This window comes from Antedon mediterranea, chromosome 5 (assembly GCF_964355755.1).
Source record: "Antedon mediterranea chromosome 5, ecAntMedi1.1, whole genome shotgun sequence".
Lineage (NCBI taxonomy): Eukaryota > Metazoa > Echinodermata > Crinoidea > Comatulida > Antedonidae > Antedon > Antedon mediterranea.
In genome coordinates, this window is record NC_092674.1 from 15,081,990 (window position 1) to 15,094,000 (window position 12,011).

At 33.0% G+C, this 12,011-nt stretch overlaps 1 protein-coding gene and 3 long non-coding RNA genes across 4 annotated transcripts in view; 1 reads left to right on the forward strand and 3 right to left on the reverse strand.

The window, feature by feature from the left end:
• LOC140049363 (uncharacterized) overlaps positions 1–12,011 on the forward strand; it is a 423,758-nt gene that overhangs the window by 374,784 nt on the left and 36,963 nt on the right. The gene's annotated exons all lie outside the window — the stretch shown is intronic.
• Positions 1–12,011, reverse strand: part of LOC140049362 (uncharacterized) — a 250,627-nt gene that overhangs the window by 195,490 nt on the left and 43,126 nt on the right. The window lies entirely within an intron of this gene.
• Positions 9,778–10,802, reverse strand: LOC140049148 (uncharacterized). Its single transcript, XM_072093965.1, has 4 exons — positions 10,728–10,802; positions 10,395–10,490; positions 10,116–10,153; positions 9,778–9,968 (listed from the first exon to the last, which is right to left on the reverse strand). The coding sequence occupies exons 1-4, from the start codon at positions 10,750–10,752 to the stop codon at positions 9,786–9,788; spliced, it is 342 nt and encodes a 113-aa protein (XP_071950066.1). The 5' UTR covers positions 10,753–10,802; the 3' UTR covers positions 9,778–9,785.
• Positions 11,048–11,532, reverse strand: LOC140049149 (uncharacterized). The gene is made up of 3 exons (XR_011845199.1): positions 11,371–11,532; positions 11,241–11,276; positions 11,048–11,116 (listed from the first exon to the last, which is right to left on the reverse strand). It is a non-coding gene; the product is annotated as an uncharacterized lncRNA (long non-coding RNA).

Below are 12,011 nucleotides of genomic sequence, written 5' to 3' on the forward strand. Positions count from 1 at the left end.
CAGTAACTAAAGTAACTGAAATTATTGTTTGTATCGGGTGTTTTCAGATAAACTGTGAACACGTACAATATACTGTAGTTTATAATAATTTAGTCTCCTCAATTAAATTCTTTGACATGACTTTATTGATGTGTAAACTGATTAAGACGGTGCAAGTGCCTTTTAAGTCGAAGTTACCATGTAGTCATTTGTGTAGATTTTGCTCATCCATGGTCTAGAGTAGTACCAAAACAAATATACTGTATATAACAATTAACATTAAATGTAATTACAATTGTGATATCCAGAATGGTTTGAGCAGTTAGCTTGCACAATGCAATAATGCATGGCAAATAAGTTATACTGTAGTATAAAACATTTGGTTTAAATAGATTGTTAACAATAGCTTCACTATTACTTTTACAAATAACTTTACTAAACTAAACAGTATTCATGGGTCTTGGCAAAAAAACATAAGAGGGTGGCACGTATCATCCATAATTTAGTATGTTGCTATTGGAGTTACAAAGTTCATATAATTTACATCTACTTTCAAAGCGCATAAGCTTCTTTGTGATTGTATGAGATCTGATTTCTGTATTATTATTCTTTCCACCCTATTTTTGTGCGTCGCGTTTCTGTAAAACCTGTAAACATAACATTTCGTAACTCTGTCATATTTACGTGAAGTTGTGCACCTCCTATTTTTGAAAAACGTCAGAATTGCGCAACGTGACTTGCGTGCGATTTTATGAATTTAAATGATTGATCATAGAAGTCATTTTGTAGTGAGACTTGGTGAAAATGTTAAAAAATCAGAGTCAACTTTCTGTGGATTAAAAATGGCATGTTTCACACAAAGTTACGTGCACACACATTTAAAATTGTTAGATGCGCAAAATTATTTATTATATTTTCTATACGTTTCAGGACATTTTGAACATTTCAAAATTTTCGATTTTTTGGCATAGTGCTTACATGTGCGCACAGCTTGTACATCGATAGAAAGGCCGTTTTTGCAATTGATTTTTCTTCTTCATACCTTCTGTTTTAATTGTAAAATAATGATGCACATGCACGTTAAACTTTAAAAACCGTGCGCTTAAAAATTGCAAACTTATGGTGCTTCAGGAAGAGCGTTTTTTTCAACTTATTTTGTAGTTGCTTTCATATGGCCACTCGAATGACAAAAATAAATTGTTGTTTTTTTTGTCATAGCTCATCTCATTTAATAGAACGCATCTCGCTTTTTTGTATTCCATTTTCCCCCAGTTTTTAAAATTGTCTAGGTTAATCAATTATCTTTCGATTGATTTACAACTATTTTTAATTTGGATGATGTCATCACATCAACAATTTGAATAACGTGGGTCACTTATTTTCATCTTTACAGTAAATTTTAATATGTTCTAGCTTGTCAGAATAAAAGTGGTACTAAAAAATTCCCCCCAAACTTTGTGTAGAGGACTTTTGTGTATTAGGCCTCTCTACTATAAACAGTATTATTATTGATTTGGTTTTTGTATTGTATAATCAATACTTCCATACATGCACGATGGGAAAAATTATTTGAACATTTTTTTTCTCTTTTGTGGTTTACTATCACTTTCATTCATCCATCGTTTGATCATACATAATAATTATATACTGTCATTTTCATTCATCCATCGTTTGATCATACATAATAATTATATACTGTCACTTTCATTCATCCATCGTTTGATCATACATAATAATTATATACTGTCATTTTATGGTTTTTTTCTATTACTCTTACTTTTGTGTTATTTTTAAAATAAAAATTGTTGTGACTCATTTCTTTCATAATTATAATCATAATTAATCGCCATTCTGATCAGATCCAATTAATCTGCTCCACGCTTACCAGATGTGTTGCAAAATGCACGCTTTTCTTCTCTACAAAGTATACGCCACCAAACACTTGGCAACCTTTCAACAATCGTCTAAATGAGCCATGTTGCATAAATATGGTATGTGGTATATCTTCATCTTCTTGATTTTGTTGTGGTAGTTGTTGAGCTGATGGATGTTGTTCCTTTCTTCCTACCAATTGAAAAAGAAACAGATTGTACTTGTGTTTACACCTTTCATATTTCCAAGCAAATGATCAAGGTGAATTAAAAATTTTACCATACATACCTCTCTGTGCATAGGCATAGTTCCAGATATTACTCTACTGTGACTTTAGCTGTCAAATTAACATTTTATTTAGTTTGCGTTGATTGCATTCTTTTGGTATTTTTACAAGTAATACTGTATCGGTAAATGACATATATGGAAATCAATTTCTATTTCATTTATAGATACAGTATTAATAAAGATATTTTATAGAACACACTATAAATATATTTTTGCCTTTTACACTCTATCCAACAACAAGTACATTTGACAAAATATATTACTGTATGTTTAGAGTTACATCTATACAAACAATTTGTATAAGTCAAACTACACAACACATTGAGGCATAATCTGAGAAGCTTACCAGATTCAATTCCAACTGTGATAGCAATATCATCCCACACATCATTTTTTGTTGAACATCCTTGTACCACTTGTCAGAAAGATTATGGAGGATGCTATTTTTTCTACCTGAATGAAGAGTTGTTTGGTTTGTTCTTCTGTAAAAGCCATTTCTAAATAACGGTAATAAAAAAAATGTATTAAGTGATTAGAAAGGTGTACTAGGGTACCATAACTAACAATACTTGAGTGTGTTTTATTATGCCTAGCCTAGGCCTATTATTACATTAACATAGGCCTACTGTACGTAGACTATGCACTTGTCAATTGTTAAACTCAGTCGAGATATGAAAGCAGCAGAAAGACTAAATGAACTAAAACGTTTAATCAAAGACACTAGACCTAGGCTAAAAATAATTTGGATACACAAGCTTAATTATTATATTTATGGATGGTCCATCCAGCAAACAGAAAGTTGTGTTAAAGTCATCATCTTGGATGCAGTATGTGTTTCATCTTCAATGTTGTCCATTATTGTTTGTGCTATTTTGTTGCAATTCAAGTCAATGCATTTACTGCACATAGGTACAATAGAGTCAAAGTTTCTTGCAGCTACATGTCATACTTCTGCAACCTTCTGGTTTCCCTCCGAATGCTACCATATTAAGCAACATATCTGGTGCAACAATGTATGTGTCTACAGGTGTAAGAGTTACTTCCCGAAACCGCCAGTCCCATTGTATAGAAGGTAAAGAGTTACCCATCTATTCTTGAACTGTCAGATATGTACAGTATGAATGTTGTTTGGCTGTGGCACTACTTGGAGGCAAACTTTCTAACTGAATTATTGAACTTGGGGAACACTTTGCTTAACCTTAGGACCTTTCCCATCATTAAACCAGGAGAGATTGACATTATTTAAGTACAGATTTGACATTGCTATCCATCATTGAAATACCTTGTTATACCATTAATCACTTCTACCCAAACACCACTGGATCAACTTAGCACCAATCATTAGCTTCAGAGGCGACGTAATGACATATGCTAATGAACTACGGTCTAAAAAAAGACTCTTGCATAATAATACTTATGCATGGATTATACAGTATTGGTCACAGCTATCAGTGGTTGTTAATACTGTACATGCACATTTTACTTACTAATTAATCTTGTTCAACATTAATTTTTCCTCAAGTTCAAGAACGTCATCTACAGTATTCATTGTTGTTGAATATTTCCCTTTCAGTTGTGTCCTCTGTTAATGATTGTAGGAGGGTCCATTAATTTATTTGTCTGTCTTTCAGCTGTTTAATGGTATCTTAAGAGAAGCGATTTCAGTTAACAAGTGTTTATGAAATGCTGTAAAGGGAACTTATAGTTACAAATTATAATTTCAAATTATAATTTAAAGATACATTTTTACTGGAATTAAGGTTTGATTTAGGTTATTCTTGCTGTTTAGCACTGTATAAATGCTCATGTTTTCATGGTAAATGTTTCACAATTTGTACAACAATGTTCAATGTCTACACTAGCAAGCACAAGAGTTTTCTCCATTTACCATCCAGTTGTTACAAATTCTCCATGGCATCTTGGAACGTCTAGAACTTTAGTCCATCTGCCATTACAGCAATGTCTGTGTCGTCATCTTCCTTGGGTCTGTTTTTTTATTCTGTCCATCAAGTGGGACGTATATAGAACAGTGCAGGGCCGTACTCAGGATTTTATATGGGTGGGTACGGATTAATATATTTTGGACCATTTTCATAATATTGAGTACTTTGCAAATGAAGCGTGAAACCATTGGCTGGGGGCCAGGGAGCCGCCAAGGGCTCCCAGTCAGGGTCCAGGAAGCCCTGGCCGTTAGTGCAAGTTGGTTAATTTCATTGGTCTACCTGGCACATAAATATGGCTTCTAAGTTTCTTTCGTATAAAATGTTAACAATATCATGCTCCCCAACTGCCACGGCATGTGTTTCTTTTTGCGTCTCATTCGATTCACCTTCTTCTTCTTCCTCTCTTAGTCTTACTCATCCACTGTTCCAAAGAAATTTTTTAGCAGCTGCTTTTCTTTTCTGTTCAATTTGTTCTTTCGACCCATAATGATAATAATTGTAATAAATGACCATTGATGATTAGCCTACGATGCATACAACTCGTAAACAGGCTAACTATGGACGCGGTACAATATTGTTCACTTTATTTGCTGTTCACTTGTTTGTACATGCCGCGCCATCTAACGCTACAGTGTGTGTTGGCACGCGGTACAATATTGCTCACTTTATTTTTTGTGATACTGTACCTGGTTGGTAAAAAAATTACTGAATGACTATAATTTCTTTTACAATTATTTTGAATAAACAAGATCCAGATGGGGGGGGGGGGGGGTGGGGGAGCACCCGTTGCACCTCCCTGCGTACGGCCCTGATAGTGTGCCTTTCTCCCCACACCAAAAAGTAGGTTTGACCTTGTCACTAGTACGACACTGAAATGTGTGTGCAAATATTGGATGCAAGTGTAGGCCTGTGATGCAATAATGTGAAGTTTAAGGTGAAATTGATTTTAGAATTTTACAGTCAGTCTTTGCCTTTGGGAAAAAAACCCAATAAAAACAGCAATTACTATGAGGTATATTGATATCTGTTTTTACTTTTTAGATTTGAATATTAATTTAATTATTCTTCAGAAGTATCTGCACCAAAAGAAATGCAGCACCATTGAAATAAAATACAAGCGACATTCTTTTTGGTTGAACTGAACCAAAAAGTACAATAAAATATTTTTTTTTTTTTTTTTTTTAATTTTATTTCATCATCACCCTACAGTGACCAAACGTCACCATTAACAGAGTTGAAAGTCGTAAAATATAACATATTATACAAGCAAAAATCAACAGATAACAAGACAACATTTAAATATTACTGACATTAGACAAAACCTTGTGACGGAAACAAGCAAGGGAATCAAAAAAAATATCAACAGATCCATCAATTTTACATAGTGAGTAGTATAACTTACTTAAATTAACATACATAAAGTACAGTTAACACAAAATGTTAAAAGAATACATTTTAACAAAAACAATGAAACTACTTAAATTACTGTACTACTGTATGTCTCTCACATGTTTTACAAAGTTAGACTGTTGATGTTTTTTTACAGTCTGGTCTGATGTCACCTTATTGTTGAGAGCATTGTGTTTCATCACATCATTAACATCTTCCATCATCCCTGTAGTTTTTGCTAATCCGGATAGATTAGTGTTGTTGAGTTGAATTGCATGTTCTGTGAAATAGCAGATTTATCAAAAGTACAAAAAAATAATAGCTTAAACTTTCTGATAAATGTAGAATCAACAATATACACAAATTTTATCAAAAAATCTCTATAATTTTGCTCAACAAGCGAAATTTAAAGATAGAAATGGTTATCTGCAATGACCTGACGGATGCCTGTTCTTTTGGATATCTGACTGGTTTTTCTAGAATTCTTGTTATAATTGTTCTTCCCTTTTTTCTCATTAAGCAGTTAAGACGAGAGACTTTGAAAATGAACAAATCAAAATTACTTGCAAACATTTTGAACCTTCCTCAAACAAGAACAAATCTCCAAGCAGAAGACATCATAGCTATTAAAAAGGTATTGAATACTAGTTACTTCCGCTTTAACTGAAAACTATACAGACAAAAGAAAGTGATAGTATAGTGGGAAGTCCACAGTGAGCCTGATATTAAACAAACATTTCTTCATGGAATGAGTAGAACAACATCATCAGCATACAAGATTAAACTTTGTTTGAATCATTCTACGACCCATTACACTTTACTGAACTAAACCAACTGGCTGAATATATGTTTATACAGAGTGGATCTCTTCAAGTACTATTAGTCCAGACATACCAAGGGCAAGTAAAAAATTATTATTGAGTAGTAGCTGAAAATGCTAGCAGGATTTCTAAAATTGACTCTGAAGTTTTTACTGGATTACCGAGAGTGAACTGCATACTGAAAGAAACTGAAAATACTATACAACTACATATAAATCAATAGCAATAACATAGTTAATTGTAGCCATGTTATGTCACAATTGACTAAAAATATTTGCTGCTATCAACAAGATCAACATACTGTATAAATCATCCAAAAATAAATGAAAATGAGACTGATTTAACAATAGGAATGAAAGTTTGTTGTAAGAAGGAGAAACAAATAATAGTAGTAGTAGATATAACGTCAGCTGGGCAAAACCAGGAAACTAAGTATGCATCCACTACAGTAACATTGTTTTTACTACTGTGTTTTCTTACTGTGTGTCTTCGGTCTGCAAACCTATACCAATGAAGGATGAAATTGTTGGCTTTCAATAATCAGACTATATCATAGAAAAATAGATACAATAAAAAATGGAGATGAAAGAGGAAAGGAAACAAAATTCTGTTAACCAGTATTTAGATGCTTTAGAGCATTCAAAATACTTATTATATTGATGAGATATTATTTAATCCAAAGAATATGGCTGCTATAAACCTAAAAAGGAAAAATTCAGTCAAACTCGAATCAAAAGTCAAATCAGTCAGAAATCAGCCATCACCCAATCTATGTAATTCAACTCAACCACACACAAAAAAGGAAAATCAGTCAGAAATCAGCCATCACCCAATCTATGTAATTCAACTCAACCACACACAAAAAAGGAAAATCAGTCAGAAATCAGCCATCACCCAATCTATGTAATTCAACTCAACCACACACAAAAAAGGAAAATCAGTCAGAAATCAGCCATCACCCAATCTATGTAATTCAACTCAACCACACACAAAAAATGAAAATCAGTCAGAAATCAGCCATCACCCAATCTATGTAATTCAACTCAACCACACACAAAAAAGGACAATCAAATCACATTGTAACATCTACAGTCTACTAAAACAGTGAATTTTTTCAAAGTGTAGTAGTAATATAAGTAGTTTTTTTTGTAAATATTGGTTTTCGTAGTTATTGGATCAACAAAAAAGAATGTCACTTGTATATATAATCATTTTAATCCAGATAAAATGATTTCAAAGAGGATCATTGAAGTTTCAACAAAATTGATAAAATAAAGCACCAGGGTACATTTAAAAAAAATCCTTTGTTTGCCTTCAATTGGTACCTATTGGCATCACATAAGGTTCTTTTGGCTATCTTTGTTAACCTGATCTAATAGTAGTAGACCAGAAGCTTTGAATTTGACTTTTCAGTTGTATTACAGAAGGTGACATGTCATGTGGTTTTAAGGGAGACACTCATTTGCCCTAAACAGAATAGTGTAAATCTGACAAATACTACCACTCTTCATATACTAGTAATAGTATACTATTATTATCTCATTATAATCTGAACCTAAGTCTACAATAACAGGAATTGGTTCCACATGTTGAATTGATGTACCCTGATGTACCACTCTGATCTGCATTCACACAGGCATAGCTAGAATTGTTGCCTACATTACCAACATAACCTACACAAGTTAATACCTACAACAAAATGTTGTTATGCAACATTTTAGCAGACTACGCTTCCAATAGTCAGTATAATCTATAAGAGTATGTTAAACCAGTCTTTTGACTTTTGATGAGTAGTAAATTTATTATTGACCACTCCTGTGAGAATGCAGTGAGAGATATTTTAAATTTAAGAACGAAATAAAGAATGAAATGCTTAATATACGCTATGTAAAGTATTTATTGCAAAAATATTCTTTCAAATAAAGTAGGAAACTTAGGGCCTATTAACATTTTCTTTTATGCTGCCTCTCCCCAATCCTCAATGTCTTGCATTGAAGCTGCCTGCAAATCAAACCTATCATTATCAGTGTTTTCCTCAGACATAGTTCTTTTGATCTTCAAAAGTGCTTGTAGTAATAACAAGTTTTAATACACCTGGCCATTTGAGCCATTGTAACCCTTCTTTTCATGATCTATTGATAGTGAAATTAATGTTAATACTATAGTACATTAATGAGTATAAAACAGGTTTTTGTTTTGAGACAAACACTTTTTTGTTGTTTTTATATTCTGGTGTGTATGTAATTTTACTTAGAGCATCCTATACTAGTTCTAAAAAAAATTGTTTGGCAAACATTCAGTGTCCAATTGTGTGGTAGGTATTTAGGTGATATTTTTTTCTTTTGAACAGGCTCTGTCCGTTAGTAGTGTGCGACTATGTAGGCATTTCTTTGCCTGTATGACATTTTCCAGAAGCTTATCATCAATTTTTTGAATACAACTTTTCTTACGGGATGCCTTGCATGTTGGAAGGACATTTTTCTATTTAAAAAAATAAAAGAACAGATTAAAATACTATTTTTACGGTAAAATATTTCAATAATTCAATCAAATAAAGATATGTTAAAGTAAATACCTTTCTTTGGTGCTATTATTAGTTGTCACATTCTAGTGTTTTCGTTTACATTTCAGTAATTATCATTACTCTGCACATTTATATTTTCTCTGTCTTCATTTTGGGATCACTCTGCACATCTATGCTTTATTACTATTATAAGAAGGTAAAACTGAAACTGGTTCTGTGTTGTGCATCTAGTAGGTGCAGTCTTCAAAGAATAAACCTACTATTTTAAGAATTGTAAACATGTAATTGGTCATCAATTTCTCATTTGTATACTGTATGGCATTTCTTTGTCCCAGTGTTCAGTTTTGCGTTGTTTGATACTTGCCTCATGCATACTGTCAGCCTTTGTTCGACAGATATTTTCTTTTGCAATGCTAACTTTGATTAATTCTAAAATTTAGTAAACCGTTATTATTATGAAAAGGGTATGCAAATCACTACATGTTTCTCATGATTTATTTATTGGGTGAAATTATAATTGTTACCCTTTTTTTCTGTTGACTTCTTTTTGCACAATTTCAAGGTATGGAAATATGGTGTTCTGCTAAAGAAATGCTTTGTGAGGTGTAACACTGCTGACATTAGTAATACTATTTTAGCATGGTTATGAGCTTAGATTTCAGCTCATTCTACTGAAACTTGTCATATTTATTTGCAGGACCACATCAGAAAATGATTAGATTTTTCAGGTTGTCTGAGAGGTTTGACCACTTGAACCAACTAATTAAGCCCCATTTAAAGACGCGGGTAAATACTGTAGGACAAGATCATCAGAGACTGTGGGACAGTAATTGATGTGTGAACTGCACAATATTTAGCTTGGTAATTAATTAATATGAATAAAATTAAATTGGAGCAATAAATAGTTGATTTTTCTAACTCCTTAGGTACTGTATGTAATTTAAAAATCTAATATTAATATTCTTACAATTAATTTTCAAAAATTAAGGAAGTGATATGTTTCATCACTGTTCTCTGACTCGCTTCATCTCTGTTTCTTATTTCGGCTTCCAACCACTTACAAAAATTACTAATACGGTCCGGTTCTGGTTCTGGTTGTTTCACGAAATCAATGACAGCCTGTTCATATTCTGTCAGATTTCCAGTTTCATTCTGAATGAGACAATTCAACATTTTTGTTAAATGGGAGAATTTTTACAAGGTACAAATTAAATTTTTTTATACAGTATTTATGCATGACAGTTACAGTAAAAACCGACATAAATAAAACAAGGGGTTTTTTATCAATCATTTAAATACCTTTAGAAGTGTTCTCTTCTTGGCCCAAGGTTTTCTCTCTAAGAATGATAATATAAATGGTATATTTTAATAGCCACATATATTTCAACATACTTACTACAAACAATGCATTTTAATTTTTATATTTATACAGTAAAATGACTAAATGTGTATTAGGTTAGTATAAGGATATGATTAGTAAATGAAAGATGCATAATGAAGCGACATAAGATCACAATATTTATTAAGAGTTTAAATAACATTACAACATGTAGGTACTGTATATTAAAGCAGGCTGACCTTTCTTAATATTACTTCTTTGGTCCACATTGTACTTAGGTTTTTTAGGAGTGGCTGCAGTGGGAGTAACGGTATCTTCAATTAGCACAACTTCACCTTGGATTAAATGATAAGTACTACGGTAGTATTAATTAATTGTACAAATTGTTAAAACCAAATTACCTCAGAAAAGAATTTAAAGATATAAAACTGTCAATTACTGTGATTGTATTTGTTTATAATTACATAAGTTAATACATTAATTTAAGATTTTAGATTTGAATTAATAATCTTTATTGTTTATTTTAATGGTAGACTTAGATACTGTACGATATTAAGTTGTTTTGTTCTAACCTTGAAATTCATCAACACTGTGCATAGTTGATACAGTATGATCAGCATCTTGTTGTTCAGGGTCAGTGTCATCAGCATCATCTTCATAACATCAACACTGTGCATAGTTGATACAGTATGATCAGCATCTTGTTCAGGGTCAGTGTCATCAGCATCATCCTCATAACATCAACACTGTGCATAGTTGATACAGTATGATCAGCATCTTGTTCAGGGTCAGTGTCATCAGCATCATCTTCATAACATCAACACTGTGCATAGTTGATACAGTATGATCAGCATCTTGTTCAGGGTCAGTGTCATCAGCATCATCTTCATAACATCAACACTGTGCATAGTTGATACAGTATGATCAGCATCTTGTTCAGGGTCAGTGTCATCAGCATCATCTTCATAACATGAATTTATTAATTAAAATTATTTTAGCAATGTATATATTGAGGTTAAATACTGTAATAACTATTTTATGGTTTAATTGTTGCTGTTAATTAACTGTATTCATAATGCACTCACAACGATCCATATCAATTTCCTCTTCAGTTTCTGATACTGAAAAATCAAGTTAAATTTAAAGTGTACTATAGGATTTGGTAAATGGTCTTGTAGTTGTACAGGTAAATAGTAAAAAAACTTAATCGCTTACCATCTTCATTAATTATTGCATCTTCCTCATGTTGACTTTCTGTAGAAATATGTACCAATATTTTACTCTCATTTAGGGGGTGCGACTTATACACAGGTGCGACTTATACACCAAAATATACGGTAGGTACTAGCTAGTCTTAGGTCTACTCTACTACATTAGCTACTAGGCCTATCCTTCCTACTACTCTAGCCTTGCTTAGAGCAGGGCCTCTAGCTTGCTAAGCCTTCTACTCTACTACATTAGCTACTAGGCCTATCCTTCCTACTACTCTAGCCTAGCTTAGAGCAGGGCCTCTAGCTTGCTAAGCCTTCTACTCTACTACATTAGCTACTAGGCCTATCCTTCCTACTACTCTAGCCTAGCTTAGAGCAGGGCCTCTAGCTTGCTAAGCCTTCTACTCTACTACATTAGCTACTAGGCCTATCCTTCCTACTACTCTAGCCTAGCTTAGAGCAGGGCCTCTAGCTTGCTAAGCCTTCTACTCTACTACATTAGCTACTAGGCCTATCCTTCCTACTACTCTAGCCTAGCTTAGAGCAGGGCCTCTAGCTTGCTAAGCCTTCTACTCTACTACATTAGCTACTAGGCCTATCCTTCCTACTACTCTAGCCTAGCTTAGAGCAGGGCCTCTAGCTTGC

Bases quoted from the DNA above. Each gene is read 5' to 3' on its own strand.
- LOC140049148 (XM_072093965.1), bottom strand. From the start codon at position 10,752: ATGCACAGTGTTGATGAATTTCAAG. The intron at 10,154-10,394 runs GTCAGCCTGCTT...TATCATTCTTAG, and splicing joins AAGAAGTAATATTAAGAAAG to AGAGAAAACCTTGGGCCAAG. The intron at 9,969-10,115 runs GTATTTAAATGA...TGTCTCATTCAG, and splicing joins AGAAGAGAACACTTCTAAAG to AATGAAACTGGAAATCTGAC.